The sequence below is a fragment of the Acartia tonsa genome, chromosome 5, assembly GCF_053477335.1.
Source record: "Acartia tonsa isolate MP-2025a chromosome 5, ASM5347733v1, whole genome shotgun sequence".
NCBI lineage: Eukaryota > Metazoa > Arthropoda > Copepoda > Calanoida > Acartiidae > Acartia > Acartia tonsa.
Genome location: NC_137264.1, coordinates 52,194,007 through 52,212,176, shown reverse-complemented (window position 1 = coordinate 52,212,176; position 18,170 = coordinate 52,194,007). Strand labels below are relative to the sequence as shown.

Below are 18,170 nucleotides of genomic sequence, written 5' to 3'. Positions count from 1 at the left end.
AAGGCCTACAAATAATTTGGAATAGCCAAGATCCAATGATGCATAGGAAAAGCTGAAGAAAAAACACGTATAACAGTCTTTTTTGCGCATTCATGTGCACTGTGAGATAACTGTTCATTATTGATGTTTGACTATTAACGATTGTTTGTAGGCCTTCTATTATCGGTTAAAATTTTGTGCTAGCATGATCTCTGCGTTCCACCGTTTGCCTGTTTTAAATTTTAAAATTTTTGAAGATAAACACTTCCAGGAGCATTTTACCGTGAACTGCACTTGACCAAAATTGTTATATTTAGGTTGCTAACTTTTGGTGTTCGATAGACATTGTGTTAAAGCTGAAGCAAACATTAGATCAAAATCAAATTGGATTGTTATGTCTTGCTACAACTTTACTTATCAGGTACGCTTTCTTTGTTGGTTCAATAGATTTATTACCTCAGATGGTCAGTTAGACATTAAAGTAATATATATAGAGCGATAAGTAATATATGTAACAGAAAAATAATCTAAAACAACGAAAATTAAGGCAAAAAATAAATTTGGGAACATCTGCAATATATTAGTTCTATATTTGTCGCTAGATGTCACTAAAAACTTGATAATTGTGATTTGCAACAAAGTATATACATCAATATGAAAAATGCCTTGTTAATCACAAATAACTACGTTTATAAATGCAGTATTGTAAATTGTAAAAGATGATTATGAATATAATATTATAGTCAGGAGCCTAGTTGTGAGAAAGAGGGAGGTCATTTTCTAGTAAATCCCGTAAAGGTGTGTGTTATAAGGCCTAAAAATAGTAGTAGAACAATAAGGTGCTCCATATATTTGTATTCCCTATTGAATAGAACAATAGGGAATTTTTTTTTTTTTTGATAACCGTACCTGGAATATCTTTAAAAAATACGAAATTTCTATCAAACGCTTTGTTTGGCTCAAACTGACTTTAAAAAAATATAATTATAATATGTTTTCTATAGGTACAAGGTAAAGGTTAAGAACAATCTATACCATTAAACAAAGGAAGAAGCCATTCTTTACAGGTTGTACGAGCAGTGAACATTAAAATGAAACTTTAACAAATCATTAATACAATGACTTAGTGAAACAAACCAACACAACAAGTTACATACAGACAATTTTGAAAACATTCAGATATACAATCTATATAAGAAGGAAGTTGTTCGCTGTAGTGAAATTGAAATGAAACAATGCACATTGAAACCTTCTACTTCAAAGCAAACAAACATGAAATTCCACAAACATAAAACTAATTTTTGTCACCTTGAATAAATCAACCTGTAAAGAATGGCTTCTTCCTTTGTTTAATGGTATAGATTGTTCTTAACCTTTACCTTGTACCTATAGAAAACATTATTAATATAATTATATTTTTTTTTAATTTTTGTCAGTTTGAGCCAAACAAAGCGTTTGATAGAAATTTCTTATTTTTTAAAGATATTCCAGGTACGGTTATCAAAAAAAAAAAAAAAATTTCCCTTTTGTTCTATTCAATAGGGAATACAAATATATAGAGCACCTTAACGTTCTACTACTATTTTTAGGCCTTATAACACACACCTTTACGGGATTTACTAGAAAATGACCTCCCTCTTGATAATGGTAGTTTTAAATAATTTACTTAAGATAGGAGAGAAATGACAATTTTTCACATAAATTGTTCCTTCTTTTTTCAAAAAGCAAAAGAAAGCTTTAAACAGCTAAGCTTAATTATATGAAATTCTTTCTCATCTGCAGAATTTTAGGTCCTTGCAATTGGGAAACATAAAGTAGTCTGTTTATACATCTATACTATAAATCACAATAATCCGTCAAAGATATTTGTTTATATATTATTTATTTACATATGACCTATCATCCAATAATACAAGCGACGAAATTTTTGGATTATATAATTTTCCCAAAGCTAGCTTTATCCGGAGAAACCCAACTGTTAATAGCTGCCTTATTATATGTATAATATGGATGAAATAAAAAAATAACTACTCTTTCCTTCTAAAATGTGTACATATTCTATTTATTTAATCGAATTGTTTCATTACTGTTTTACTAGTAGCCCCTTCTAAAACAAGGATGACAACATCCATAAAAGCGAAGCACTGAAACGGTATGACAAACGGATATGAACACTTATATAGTGTCAGAACTGAATAATCAGAATATAAATGTTCAAGAGTCGAAGCAAAATTGTAAGTAAATTTGTTGAAAAACTGCTTTATACAGGATAATGTTTATGGACATACTTACATATTTAGGACTTAATTATAGAGTTGCTTCGCTTATAACATTATACTTTGTTGTCCCAGGAACCAATATACCAAAAATCAGATCAATCGAATGATTAGATCACAAAATTTGTTGTTAAAAAAGTAAAAAAAAATCAACATGTTTAAAATGGACGTACGGAAATTTTGGTAATGATTGCTACGCTTTCTAAATCGTACCTAACTACTAAAGGAATCACCATGCAAAATTTAAAATCGATAGGACAATTCTAACATGCCTGAATTAACGAAAAAAGCTATCCGTTACGGACGGACCGACCCTGATTATAGAAAAGCTTCGCTTTTAAAAAGATATAGGATCTGTTTTTTTTTTTTTAAATTTTATAGGAATAGCAAAATAAATGTACTCAATCCTATAATGTTGACTTTTGTATTATATTTTTATTTTCTATATTTGTATTTTTGGATTATATTTTCCCATTTTTTCTTTGAAATAAGTTTTTAACTTGAAAACATTTATTGTCAAATCATTACAAAAAACTGTTTTTAGCATTCCAAGCAATCTACATCTGTTATTTCGTCCCACCAGTAGAAACTTTATTCTTAGTCAGGTAAATATTTTAATATTTAAAGATGTTTATTATATATGATGTGTCAGTCAGTCTTAATTTCAGTGTCACGAACCATGAATGTTTCATAGTGTATGTTTAGCAATTTAATCAACTACCATTTGACAGCGGATATGCAAAATCAAATAAAACATTATAGATGTTAATTAATATGGAATTTGGTGTATGAATTTCTAAATGCAAAACTAGTTTGTATTCGGTTTAGATTAAAAATATAATGAGTATCAGGATGCCTATCTGTCAATACCGAAGGATCTTCATAATCAATAAACTGATATGGTTCTCCTTTAATATGTAGCATCTCATAGTTCCTGGGAGGGTTGATTACTATTTTGGGGAGAGTGAACCACCACCCACCATATCGAGAAAAATCGTCCCTAGAGGCATAGACGTCCAAGGGGGGGATAATGGGGCGATTACCCATCCATTTAAAATTTAACCCCCCCCCCCCTTAAAATTTTTTACCCCCCCCCCCCCCCAAAAAAAAAAAAAAGCTTGGACGTCTATGCCTAGAGGAAAATGACCACCACCACAAACAAAAAAATCTTTTCCTTAAACAAACTTAATTAGTGGGTGTCGACTTACACCCCACCTGAAGTGCTCCTAGGGGCGCATCTGCTAATGAAAACATTTAATAGGTAACATGTAACTTGCATCTGTTTAGGTGATAACATCTTTAACCTTCTTCCTTTTCTCCTTCCACGTTCACGAGAAGACAATTTTATTGGTAGCTATTCCCGCCATCCTGGCTGCTCAAGAACTCGACAGGAAATCTTTATATGTCAGGTAAACTTTTCTTGCATTGTATTAGATTTTGGCTCGTAGAAGGTTCCGCAACATTAAGAAACCCTAGAAAGAGAGGGGGGCAATGGGCTGTTGATTACACTAGTCCCCAAAGATTTATAATAAGGTTTTTTGATTTGTTGGCTTTACAACTTTGGGGACTCTAGTGAATTTTTATTGTAATCTACTTAAAGTGTAATATTTGTGATGTACATTAATTTATCGGCCATTGTCTTATCCGTTTAGTGCACCCGATCGTTGCCGAAAAGGTAATAGGTTCGAGGCTCAAATCGTGTTACGACTAAAGACATAAATTATGGTTTCACTTTCGAATGTGGCAATAATAAAAAAAATATTATGCTTGAAACATGCGCTACACATTATCATGCATAGTAAGATCTTCTATTCAAATCAAATTGGGTTGTCTGTCGGATATTCCATTAGCTTGAGTTAAGTCAAATTGGACCCTACTTTGAATAAAAAACATTACAGGTAGTGAAAAAATAAGCAATCCATATCATCTAGGTTTTGGTTGCCGTGGTTCTTAACAATCACCGTGTTCTCCATGATGCCCTTGTTGATAAAGGACGGGTTGTTAATTCCCAGCCTGGCCTTGTCCGTCCTGTTCTTGACCCTGTATTGGAACCTGGAGGAGTTGGTTCCTACGAAAGTCAATATTTTCACTGACAGGTAGGATTTTAGTCTAACACAGCAATGATGATTCACAAGAAGATTGGATATAGAATACGTTGATGTTGTGAAAGATTCCTCCAACTGGCTAATATGTATTGTCCATCTGGAAGAACGTATTGACCGACCTGGTGGAGGAATAGCCTTCCTCATTGCCGAAAACATCCCCTTCACACACCTTAACCTCAACCACCTCTCCAATGGCCCCCTTGAGGTTGATGGCATCCAAATTTCCCGCAATGGCTCCCCTCTACAAATCATCAACCTTTACCTCCCCCCACACTCCTCCTGCCCCCCACAATACACCCCTGACTTTAACCTCCTTTTTGAAAATCCAAATGACCTTATCCTAGTCGGTGACTTCAATGCCCACAACCCTGCCTGGAACTCCATTACCCTTGACCAATCTGCCATGAATCGTGGGGAGGCTCTGCTGGAAGCTCTCAATGAGAGCAGCCTTTGCCTCCTCAACGAGGATTCCCCTACCCGCCTTCCCCCCAATGGCCAACCTACCTCCCCTGACCTTTCCTTATGCTCTGCCCACCTTGCCCTTGATTTCTCCTGGCACACCCTTACCACCCTCCGTTCTGATCACCTTCCCATTCTCCTCTCCATTCCCGAAATCACCAGAACCCCCCGCCCTGTCAAAACCTTCCACAACTTCCATAAAGCAGACTGGGACACCTTTACCCTAGAAACTGAAACCCTTTTTGAAGACCTTCCTGACCCTTCCTCCTGCTCCCAAGGTGAAGCCACTTTCCGCCAAATCCTCCAAACTGCCTCCAAACACACTGTTCCTGCTGGCTTCATCAAAAATTCCAACCCTACCCTCCCTCAGTCTGCTAAACCCCTTATCCAGCAAAGAGACTCCTTAAGAGAAACCAACCCCCATGATCCTCAAATTCAAATCCTTAATGACCAAATCTCCTCAATAGTAAACCAACATTCCAACAAAAAATGGCAAGAAACCCTTTCCAAATCCGACCATAGAACAAATCCTTCCAAATTCTGGTCCCTCCTCAAGTCCCTTTCCGGCAAAAACAACTCCCCTCCCTCCAACCAACCCATTTCCTTCAACAACAACAAAGTCCACACCTCCCACCTCCACATTGCCGAATCCTTCACCAGTCAATTCACCTCTGTCTCCCGTCATACTTCCAACCCTTTCTCCAGAAAAATTATCCGTAAAATCCGCCGCCGCAACCACCTCAACAGAAACTTCCAACCTTTTACCCCTGCCCTTGTCCTTGAAGCAATTAAAAATTCCTCCAATTCCTCTGCACTTGGCCCCGACAACCTTAACATCCTTCACCTTAAACACCTTGGTCCAAATGGCATCTCCTACCTCACTAAACTTTTCAACCTCTCCATCTCCGCTGCCAACATCCCTGCCATTTGGAAACTATCCAAAATCATTGCCCTCCTCAAACCTGGTAAACCCCCTGACCTTTCCACCTCCTACCGCCCAATCTCCCTCCTCTGTCCTGCAGCAAAAGTCCTTGAACGCCTACTCCTCCCCTACCTTAAACAATCCCTCTCCACCCACCCCTCACAACACGGCTTTAAACCCCTCCACTCCACCACCTCCTCCCTCCTCAACCTTTCCACCACCATTGCCAATGGCTTCAATCAAAACCTCCCCCCCAGCCGCACAACTGTTGCCTCCATCGACCTTTCCAAAGCATTTGACTGCATTCCCATCCACCTCCTTCTCCAAAAAATCTCCTCCTCCAACCTTCATCCCAACCCTATCAAAACACCAATGCCTCTCCTAAAATTGTCCACACTGGCGTCCCCCAAGGCTCTGTTATCTCCCCAGTCCTCTTCAACTTCTACATAGCAGATGCCCCCCACATTCCCCCTGCCCACACCTCCTCCTATGCCGATGACCTTAACTCCTTCCACTCCTCCCCTAACATCCCCCAGTCAGTTGAATCCATCAACTCCCACCTCTCCTCAATCGCTGACTGGGCCTCCACCAACGGCCTCTCCATAGCTCCCAACAAATCCACTGTCACCCTCTTCACTTCTGACCGCAAGCACCAATCCAACCTCCATCCTCAAGTCCAAATCAACGGCTCCACCCTTCCCCTTGAGAAAACCCCTAAAATCCTTGGAGTTACCTTTGACACCTTTTTCAATTTCAGTTCCCATGTCTCCACCATTTCCTCAAAAATTTCCTCCCGCCTTAGAATCCTCAAATGTCTGGCTGGCACCAAATGGGGCCACCAGAAGGAGACTCTCCTCACCACCTACAACACCCTCCTCCGCCCCATCACCACCTATGCCTGTCCTGTTTGGTTCCCTAACACCTCCAAAAACAACATTGACAAACTCCAAGTCCTCCAAAACCAAGCCCTCCGCATCTGTACTGGTTCCACTAAAAAATCTCCCATCAGCCACCTCCACCAAGAAACCAAAATCCTACCAGTACGGAACCACCTTTCCCTTCTTTGTTCCCAATACCTGGCCTCCTCCCTCCGCCCCTCCCACCCATCCTTTCACAACGTCACAACCCCCCCTGGCCCTAGATCCAAAAAATCCACCCTTCAATCCATGTTCCTTCCTACTCTCCAACCTTTTCTTTCCCCCGACAACACCCTCCTTCCCACAAACTACAAATCCACAATCTCCAGACTCCACACCTCAGCTGTCACCCAAGCCATAAATTCTTACCCCCCTAATCCTGTCCTTAATCAAGCTCCCCCTGACATCAACCCCTCCGAAATCCAACTCCCCAGGCACTACAGAACCATCCTCTCCCAATTAAGACCCAACTATTGTCCTAAACTCCAAAGCTACCTCCATTCCATCAACGCTTCTCTTACCCCCAACTGCCCATCCTGTCCTGTTAATCCTACCCCAGAAACAGTCCAGCACCTCTTTTCATGCCCAAATAATCCTACAAATCTTACTCCTATGGACCTCTGGCAAAATCCCACCCATGTAGCTGCCTTCCTCTCCTCCCATCCAAGTTTCACCAGCCTTCCTCCCCACCAACGCCCCCCTCCAGAGCCCCCACCATAAGCCCACGCCCCCCCCCCCTCACCCCACTGATGACTACCCGGACCGGAAACTGACTATGAGCAGCCAAAACAACAACAACAAGAACGTATTGATAAATATATGAAGACTATATTAACAACCTAAATTGACGACAAAAATTCCTTTATCACAGTGTCCACGTGTTGTAAATTACCAGAGTGATAGTTTAATTGTTATTACAATGCAAGGGAAAAATAAGTTTATACCTAGCCCTACACATAAATCAACACATTCAATAAATAAACGAACTTTTTTACCTGATATTGTAAAAGAAAAACTTGTTAAGTAGTTTCGCTTTCATTTTGATTCGGTTGCACTAAAAAAACGTAGAATAATGAATTTTTATGTTTAAGGATATCTTCGCCGCAGCCAGTACAGCCAAACTCAATCTGGATTCAAATTCTAGGGATTTATTTAATTCAATAACGAACAAGGACAATTATCTATCTATAATACAAAGTAGAACGATGTCTGTCTGTTTGTTTGTCTGTTTGTAGCGAAGGATCTCGCTAACCGCTGAACCGATCGGGTTCTCCTTAACAGGGTAGCTTCTCATAGGTCTCGGAAAGGTTTATAACTATTTTAGGGGAATGTACTACCACCCTCCCAAGAGAAATCGCCCTTAGAAAAAATTCCCCTCCCCCCCAAAAAAAATTGTTAATTTTTTAAACTAAAAATAACAATACGGGGGGGGGGCACCCTCCTCCTCAATAAAAAAAAGAAAATCTCAAAAAACGCGCGGCTAGAGCTAACTACACATGGAAGAACACACTTCTTTGTAGAAAATATATTTCGCTTTATTCAAGCCTTCTCAATTCTATAAAATAATAACCATATTTGCAAAAATTCTTAAGAAAACAACAAGCTTCATACTAGTTAAAATTAATATAAGTTTAACAAAAAACAAGTTAAAAATATTAAGAACTTTGAAAAAAAGAATTTTTAAAAACCAAAATAAAATCCAAATCTTTTTACTTTGAAATATGGTGTACCTAATTGTTTGAGAGTTTATGTACAACTGAATTATTTATTGTAATGGAAGGGGGGGGGGGGGGGGAAAGGGTTAGCAGATGAAAATTGGCGGTCAAACTTTTCAACAGTGGTAAGAATTTATACAACAACAAGGAAGAAAATATTCAAAATTTTGGTTGGGTTAGCATTTTTTAAAAAAATATTGCAATTTGCAAGTCAAATAGGTATAAATTATGTTACAAGAAAAAACAACATGTATTAGCAAAATTTACTTTCATTAACAAAAATATATAACAATAACAATAATTTTAAATTTTTCTGTTCAGCCCCAGGTGCTTTGTTTCAAATTTATTGATGAAGAAGGATTCTCGACATTTTCTGTACATGGCTGACTCCTGCCTGCAATTTTCTATAACAGATACTTTCATGTTGGCAACACTGTGTCCAGGAAGATTAAAATGTTCCCCAACTGCAGTTTTATTCAAGTTTTCATTTTGAGATCTGACACAATCTAAATGTTGTTTGAATCTTTCTTTAAGCTGTTTCCCCGTTTCTCCTACATACTGTGTGTATTTGCATTCCCTCCTATCACATGTTATAACATAAACGATATTTTTTGTAGAGCAGCTGACTGGTGTTGAAATAGGTACCTTAAAATTATTTGCTGAGCTGTAGACAACTTTGGCTTCACGGACATGAGGGCAGGAGGGACAGTTAGGTAGGTTACATCTCTTCATACCTTTGACACTTCTTTTTTCACGTTCAGGTAGCTTTGATTTCACCAATATTTCCCGGAGAGAGCTGTGTTTAGGCTGACGATATGCAACTAAAGGTGGTTCTGGAAATATCTTTTTCAGTCTCTCATCCTTTACCATTATTTTCCAACCTTGTTTTAGGATTGTGCTGATTGAAGGTAGAGCTGGATGGAAAGTAATAACAAATGGTATTCTCTTGGTTGATACTTTAACTTTCTTTTCCAGGGCTGCATTTCTATCAATATTTAGAGCCTTGGCAATAGCACCATTGATTATCTGTAGGTTGTAGTTTCTAGAAAGAAGCAGTTGTTTAAGTTCATCTAGTCGTTGGATTAGTGTGTTTTTTTCAGAACATATTCTTACTAGTCTGTAACATAAGCTGAAGGGAATATTTTTGGTAATGTGTGCAGGATGTGCTGATGTTGGCAACAGGTACTGGCAACGGTCTGTAGGTTTTTTATAGATATCTGTGACCAAGGTTTTGTTTTTGATGGTAACTAATGTGTCCAGGAAAGGTATGGATCGGCTTGAGTGGCAGAAGCAGTCATGTTCAAATCCAGCAGGATAGGTACAAGGGAAAGGACAGGTGAACGAACTTGTAAATTTAATTGTGGGGTGGAGTGTATTGACCAATTCTAAAAACATTTGTAGATTCTCCACACTGCCTCTCCAGATCATAAACAGGTCATCCAAGAATCTTTTCAGTAAAATTAGGGGATTTCTGCCAGCTGCCACTTGCCTTGCTAGATTTTTTATCTTGACATCTATACTATGCATCATTATTGTTGCATAGTTTGGAGCACAAGCCGTGCCCATGGCTGTGCCACAAGCTTGCAGGAACAGAGATTTGTCAAATTCAAATATATTACATGTGAGGACTAGTTGCAGAAGTTGAATTAGAAATAGTGTTGGTACAGTTTTGTCTGGTCTGTTTTCTAGAGCAGATTTCATACAAGATATTCCATCATCATGGCGAATATTTGTATACAATGCAGAGACATCCATGGTCACCAGAATGTCCGTGTCTTCAATGTTTCCAGAGTCATTGAAATCTTTCAGTGTTCTGAGGAAATCTGGAGTATCTTCAATAAAGGCAGGAATTTGATGAATGACTTTTTTTGCATGAAAATCAACGAATCTTGATATGTTTTCAGTAATTGATCCATTGGATGGGATGGGAGACCAGTTATGTGCACGCCGTCCATCCTGCACCGTGCATCAATGATCCTAGGAGCTACACCAGAAGAGTCCTACTGTGCTGGAAAGGTCCTAGGGTAGATGCCAGACTGAATTCTGGTCACTTCCCCCAGTTCAGGGGGTTTGGGTGGGGCTAACAATCCTTCCCTAGAAAAAACCTGCTCACGTTCAATCTGCACAAAGTAAAGACCAATTTAACTTTGGGCTCGGGAACGAAGTAGAGGTTGGAAACAACAATATGATGTTTGGCTGGGAAACCGCTAAAGGACCAGTCAGGCGGATGATTCTGAATTCCCGCAGACCAGCAAAAATTTGCACCTGGAATGTTCGGACAATGTTTCAGTCAGGCCAGACAGAAAACATTTGCCGAGAAATGCTTAAAGCCAAGGTTGATATCCTGGCTATCACCGAATCAAGGTGGACAAATAATGGAGAGTTTAAACATCATTCTGGCTTGAAAATACTTTACTCAGGCCATATGAATGAGGATCTAGGACATAACCAAGGGGTGGCTCTTATGCTGACCAAGCAAGCAGAGCAGGCCATGATCAGTTGGCAACCCCATGGTCCAAGAATCATGGAGGCTTACTTCAAATCCTCAGATAAAAACATCAATCTGAGAATAATAGTAGCATATGCTCCTACAGAACAAGCAGATACAGAGGTCAAAAACGAATTTTATGACCAGCTTGACTCTGTATTTAAGAATGGTCATAAAGAAAAGGACCTGACCATGCTCCTAGGTGATTTCAATGCTCAAGTGGGGAGTAATAATGAGAATTTAGAAGAAGTCATGGGCAGATATGGCCTAGGCTTAAGTAATGGCAAGGAAAATGACAATGGTGATAGACTTGTAAGTTTTTGTACTGAAAACAAACTTGTCATTGGTGGAACCATCTTTAAACACAAGAAGATTCATACTGCCACCTGGAGATCACCAGATCAAAGAACCTTTAATCAGATAGATCACATCTGTATATCTAGACGTTTTAAAGGTTCTCTCCTTGATGTCAGGGTTGAAAGAGGACCTGATGTTAATTCAGACCATTATCTTCTATCTTCTAAAGTTCGGCTTAGATTTAAAAAGCAGGACACAAAGCCTAACCCCAGGAAAAAGTATAATTTAACAACCCTTCAAAACTCTGAAAAGCTACAAGAGTTTAAGCTCACTCTAAAGAACAGATTTGAGTTGTTGACTCTTCAAGAGGATGATGGAGTTGAAGATATTTGGCAAGGTATCAAAAAAGTTTATAATGATACTAGCCAAGAAAAATTAGGTTTTAAAAAGGCTAACCAAAAGCCGTGGATCACTCAAAGATCCATTGATCTCATGGATCAAAGAAGAGAGGTAAGACAAAAGACACTCTCCAGAAACTCTCCAGAAGATAAAGACCTGTATAAAATGCTCAGCAGGGAAATCCAAAGAAGTGTCAGAATTGACAAAAAAGAACACTTGGAAAACCTTGCTATGCAAGCAGAAAATGCTTTTAATCAAAATAGAATGAAAGATGTCTATGAGATTACTAAGAGCATTGCAGGTAAAGTACACAAATCAGGATCACACATCAGGGACAAGGATGGCTCACTCCTTAAAACTGATGAAGATATTCTAAATAGATGGGCAGAGCACTTCACTGAACTGCTGAATCTTCCAGTTCCAGAGGAAGAAACTGAGATTCCACCCTCAGATGCACTTGACATTGACTGTTGAGCGCCAAATCTATTGGAAATCAAGGAGGCCATTAAAAGTTTGAAAAATAACAAGGCCGCTGGACCTGATAACATCCCAGCTGAGGTCATAAAAGCAGACCTAGATACATCTGCTGAGGCATTCCTACCTCTGATCACAAAGATATGGAATGATGAGTTATGCCCAGAGGACTGGAAGAATGGACATATCTCAATACTAGCCAAAAAAGGAGACTTGACCCAATGTGGAAACTACAGAGGGATAATGCTCCTTTCAGTACCTGGCCGTATCCTTAGTAAGATTCTTCTTAATAGAATAAAGAAGAAGGTTAATGAAAAGCTAAGACCTAATCAGGCTGGATTTAGACCAAACCGTTCCACTATTGATCAGATAACCTCTCTAAGAATCATCATAGAGCAATCCAAGGAATGGAACTCTGAGCTTTTTGTAAACTTCATTGACTACAAAAAAGCATTTGATTCTTTAGACAGAAGATCTCTCTGGAAAATCTGCCGACACTATGGCATTCCAGAAAAGATAATCAATATCATTAAAGCTATCTATCATAAAGGAGGTGGAAATGTAATGTATAAAGGTAAACTATCAACCTTTTTTGAGATTGTAACAGGCGTCAGACAAGGATGCCTTCTTTCTCCCTTCCTTTTCCTCCTTGCCATTGACTGGATCATGAAGAACTGTGAAAGTAATGATGGCATTCGTTGGGAGCTATTTGGCAATCCCAAATATTTAGGAGATCTGGACTTTGCTGATGATATCGCTTTGTTAACAAGCAATAGAAGTCAAATGCAAAGAAGGACTAACAGGATAGCTGAAACTTCCAAGAAAGTTGGACTAGAAATAAATGTTCTTAAAACCAAAATACTCAGATTAAATGCAAATTCCCAAGAACCAATTACTATTGGAGACCAAATTCTTGAGGATGTAGATTGTTTTGAGTATCTTGGAAGTAAAATTGATGAAGCTGGAGGCACTTTAACAGATGTTAAAGCTAGAATTAACAAATCTAGGACAGCCTTTGCCAGCCTGAACAAAATTTGGAATTCCAACAACATCTCCATAAAGACCAAGTTAAGACTGTTCAAGTCAAATGTTCTCTCTGTTTTGCTGTATGGGGCTGAAACTTGGTTCCTAAACACAGCAGTGGTCTCCAAGCTACAGACATATGTCAATAAATGTCTAAGGAGAATCCACAAGATCTTTTGGCCAAATAAGATCACAAATGCTGAGCTTCTAGAGCGCAGTGATATGTCAGACATTAAACTGACAATAAAACAGAGAAAATGGAGATGGCTGGGGCACACTCTAAGGAAAGGGCATGATGATATAACCAATCAAGCCTTGACTTGGAACCCCCACGTAGGAAAGAGGAAACCAGGTAGACCAAAAACAACCTGGAGGAGGGAACTCTTAAGTGAACTGAAAGAAAAGAAAATTCCATCTTTCAGCAATGCCTCAAAACGTGCCCAAAAAAAGGAAGATTGGAGAACCATTGTGCATGGCCTACGTTCTGCCGAGAACTAAAAGGCAATGATGATGAATTGATCCATTACCAGAAACAATAGGACGGCCTGGGGGGATAGTGCCAGGTTCATGTTCCTTATGAACCTTAAAAATCTGGTAGAACCTGCCTGGGCCTTTGTCACTAGGATTCATGGCATTAAATTCGGATTTTGTTATCCATTTGTTGTTTAGCCCATCTTTTAATACAGAAACAATTTGGTGTTTCATTGTATCCAAATCCTTTTCAGATGATGGTTTGTAGTAAGGTAGCGGCGGCCCAGTTGGTTGCTGTTGAGAAGAAAGAAGGTGTTGATTGCAGCTGTTTACATAATCATCATAGTTAACCACAACTATACCACTGCCCTTGTCCGCAGGCTTAACTATGATCTGGCGTTCTTTCTGCAGCTTGACTAGGTTCTGGAGGGCCTCAAATTCGTCCTCTGGTAGATTTCTAATTTTTGGATTGAGGTGTTTTTTGTTCCACAGAGTTCTGTTTTGTAAATTAGATTCTACAGTATTAAGGAAAGTTTGTAATGGTTTAGCTACATTACCACGATTTGGAAAATTTGTTTTCTCCTGTTTAAATATTGATGGAATAAAATTACTGTCCTCAGGTTCAACATCATCAGTGTAGAATTGTTCTGCCCATTGCATTCGTCGACTGAATTTTAAATGATCTGATAAAATTTCTGTCATATCTATATTTGGAGGTTTGATACAAAAATTTAGACCTTTGTTCAGAGCTCGAATAGCTGCATCACTTAAATCAATGCTGGAGTAATTAAACACAATGTTGACTGGTGTTTTTTTCTGTAATCTTTTAAGTATTGTTGATTTATATTTTCTTTGTCTCGCCCCTGGTCTATTCTTCTTTTTTGTCACTCTAACATTGTTAGTCCCCACTCTAGTGTTGTCCACGTTTTGTTGGCTCGTATCTGTAGTTTCTGAGAGAGATATTATGTGTTTTAACTTATTGTTTTTGGTTTTTAATGCTTGACACAAAAGTTTTCGGTTTTGTTTCACTAAAAATTCTTGTAGATTCAGCTTGTCAATAGTTGTCACTAAACATAACATTTTATCTCTCAATTTATCTTGTTCCCTGTACAATTTTAAGCAACAGTCATTCATGTCATCAATTGAATTTTGTATCCAACGTTTTGATTGTTCTTTAGATTCTTCATACCATAATTGTTTGAATTCATTTGAGCCAAAATTTGCCGGTTTATTTCGTATTTTGAAAGTGTTTGGGATTACATCACTGTTAAGGCAATTTCGCAAAAACTCACAAGTAGCAAATTTATTATTGGATTTCTTGACAATTTTGTAGTGTTGGTTATACAACAGTCTGAAGCCAGGAATCGTTAAGAATTTTGAAATATAATCATTACCAGAAGTCTGCATGGCTGAAGGAGTCACAAGATAACTTCACAAGGACGCTGGGTATGTTGATATGTAGATGTTCATCTCAAACAGATGGGCGTAGCATCTGGTGGACAGCATCGCTAACTTCTGCTTCTTCTTGTGTAGGAGGCTGTGACAACCTTCTTGAGCTCTATGGATGGATGGTAAATCTCTAAAAACGCGCGGCTAGAGCTAACTACACATGGAAGAACACACTTCTTTGTAGAAAATATATTTCGCTTTATTCAAGCCTTCTCAATTCTATAAAATAATAACCATATTTGCAAAAATTCTTAAGAAAACAACAAGCTTCATACTAGTTAAAATTAATATAAGTTTAACAAAAAACAAGTTAAAAATATTAAGAACTTTGAAAAAAAGAATTTTTAAAAACCAAAATAAAATCCAAATCTTTTTACTTTGAAAAAAAGAAATTTTTCAACCCTCCCAAAAAAATTTTTTTAAGTGTTCTTTTCAAATCTAAATAATAAATAGGGTTATCAAATTCGACTTGCCCCTCTTCAAGTGCTCTTGTGTATTAGGCTTGTCTCACAGCTCTTACATGTATGATAGTAATGGGGATGATAAGGTTTTTTGTTAGACTAATAAAATATTACCTATTTACTCGAAGAGTACCTACATTTAAGAATTCAACAAACAAAATACAATAATTATTTAGCATAATTATAATAATGTAACAGGATGTTTATGTGTTTGTCTGTGTGTTTGTGTGTTTGTGTGTTTGTCTGTGTGTTTGTGTGTTTGTATGTTTGTACCGTAGGATCTCGCTAACCGCTGAACCGATCGGGTTCTCCTTAACAGGGTAGCTTCTCTTAGGTCCTGGGAAGGTTTATAACTATTTTCTTTGGGGGTGGGACACCCCCAACCCCCTTTAAAAATGAACCACCCCCCCCCAAAAAAAAAAAAATATTTTTTAAAATTTTTCTTTTAAAATCTAAAATAAGAAATTGAATTAGGTATTAAATTCGACTCTCTCCTCAAGTGTCGCTAGTTTAGCATAATTGAATAAAATCAATGGTGAAGGTGTCACACATGTTGTATCTATAGTGGGAGCTGCTGTTCTGATATTGGTGCAGTTATTAGTTAAACCCCCTAAACAGTAAGTCAATTAGAAAATTCAGATCATTAAAACATTACTGTGTCTGTTAAAAGGACTCTCCACAGAAAAATCAACTTTGGATTTTTGAAAATCTAACCTGAAACTATTATTCTCTGTTCAATTTTAGGCATTTTTTGTTTTTGTGGCATCGCGATCGAAGCCCTTTGAAAATTTTGTCCGCCGCCTATTTGTACTGCCGCTATAACAATATATACTACACTTTCCTCCACTCAATATGTGTTCGCCGCTAAAGAACATTTGCTCCATTGCAACCAGCCGCTCTACGATTTATCCTCTTCCTTGACTGGACAATCCTGCCGCCTCCATTTTGTGTTCGCCTCCGCCAAATATAACCATCTTTTGCCGCAGTTGCCGCATTCATCGCCCTTCTCCGCTGCTACTCCGCTATACATTGCGTACGTAGCTATACACAACACCCCCAGCCTCCATTTAATTTCTGAACAAGAAAGAGGGGAGCATGTATTAAAAAGCGACGTACAGCGGAGTAGCGGCGGAGAAGGGCGATGAATGCGGCAACGGCGGCAAAAATAGAAGCTAAAAATCACTAAAGCAGCACAAATTAAATGGCGGGAGGATTCACTTAAAGGAGGTAAAAAATTTCAAAGGGCTTCGATCGCGATGCCACAAAAACAAAAAATGCCTAAAATTGAACAGAGAATAATAATTTCAGGTTAGATTTTCAAAAATCTAAAGTTGATTTTTCTGTGGAGAGTCCTTTTAAGGGTTAGTTTTCATTGAAAAAAATTAAACTAGTTGGATAAAAAAATTGTTCTTGCTAAAAGTTACAAGTTAATGTAACTAGAATTAAATTGTTATGAACTAAAATGTATAGGAAGGGATAAGACAATGTAATCTGTTGATTACAATTATGTGGTTCAAGCATTTGGACACTCAAACTTAATGAACCAATCAAAATTCATTAGAAGTCTTCAAAATTGTTTAGCCAACGAATGAGAATAGTTATTTCACGCATCGTATTATAAACGGCTTTCCGCGGATATAGAATGTACAATTATGAGATTAAAACTAGTTTCTTTTAGCCCCGAGGTGCCGAAGGCACGGGCTAAAAAACTGGTTTTTATCTTATGATTGTACATTTTTATATTCGTAGAAAGCTGGATATAATACGACGCTAGACATAGTTTTTTTCGTATGGATGAGAACCGGTTCCTATCCACCGGATTCGAATGAATACGAGAAAACGATTTATTAAACTTTTGGGATTAGTGTAATAGTCAGCCCAATGTCCGTTCCCTTCCTGAATCCAGTCCGTGCATAAAACTAAGGGGGTGGGTCAAATCTGACACTTTTGCGTAAACAGGGAGCATAGGCTTTGTCTTCATATATGCTCATATCATCCCAAAAGATGCATATTTGGTTTAATAAGTTGATCTCTAACTCTTCAAACAATTTTTTTTTTCATTTATACCTGTCCATAAGTGACCTTCCAGCCTGCAGCACCTGGACCTGGAGTCACATCAATTTTTTTTTTAAATATAAGGAAAATACACCCCAAAACTAAACTTTTTTCCCAATTAACCTATCCTTTCACTTCTAAGACAAAGCCTATGCTCCCTGTTTACGCAAAAGTGTCAGATGTGACCCCCCCCCCCCCTTATTTCAGGTACCCCTACCTGTGGCCAACCCTGATCTGTGTGTACAGCTGCGCGCATTTTCTAATCTTCCTCCTAATTCTGTACACAATACAGTTCTCTACAGACAACAAACCTAAAGTTACATTCAAGAAGAAGGTCTCATAATGTGATACTGTATCTTATATTTTTCTATTTCAATTTATTTATAACTATTTCTAATGGAATTATTTGAATTTTATTTTCATTAGGTATATCTATAATACAAAGTAGAACTATGTCTGTCTGTCTGTCCGTCTGAAGCTTAAGATCTCAGTAATCGCTGAACCGATTTAGCTCTACTTTTCTGGGATTATATCTACTGGTCCTGTGATGGGACACCCCCAACCCCCCCAAAAATGAAAAACATCCCTCCCCCAAAAAAATTTTTCTTTTTCTTTTTAAAACTAAAATTAAAATAGTGGGGTCGACTACCCTCCTTCCCCCCCAAAAAAATAATTGCCCC

At 38.1% G+C, this 18,170-nt stretch overlaps 1 protein-coding gene across 1 annotated transcript in view; it reads left to right on the top strand.

Moving 5' to 3' along the window:
• Nucleotides 1-18,052, top strand: part of gny (ALG6 alpha-1,3-glucosyltransferase garnysstan) — a 29,262-nt gene extending 11,210 nt beyond the window's left edge. Inside the window, exons 12-18 of the mRNA XM_080162641.1 lie at nucleotides 297-400; nucleotides 2,800-2,860; nucleotides 3,543-3,664; nucleotides 4,187-4,351; nucleotides 7,750-7,803; nucleotides 15,978-16,052; nucleotides 17,698-18,052. Of these exons, the coding sequence (XP_080018767.1) occupies nucleotides 297-400; nucleotides 2,800-2,860; nucleotides 3,543-3,664; nucleotides 4,187-4,351; nucleotides 7,750-7,803; nucleotides 15,978-16,052; nucleotides 17,698-17,833 (717 nt within the window). The 3' untranslated portion in view covers nucleotides 17,834-18,052. The remainder of the gene's footprint in view (nucleotides 1-296; nucleotides 401-2,799; nucleotides 2,861-3,542; nucleotides 3,665-4,186; nucleotides 4,352-7,749; nucleotides 7,804-15,977; nucleotides 16,053-17,697) is intronic.
• Nucleotides 18,053-18,170: the final 118 nt, after the last annotated feature.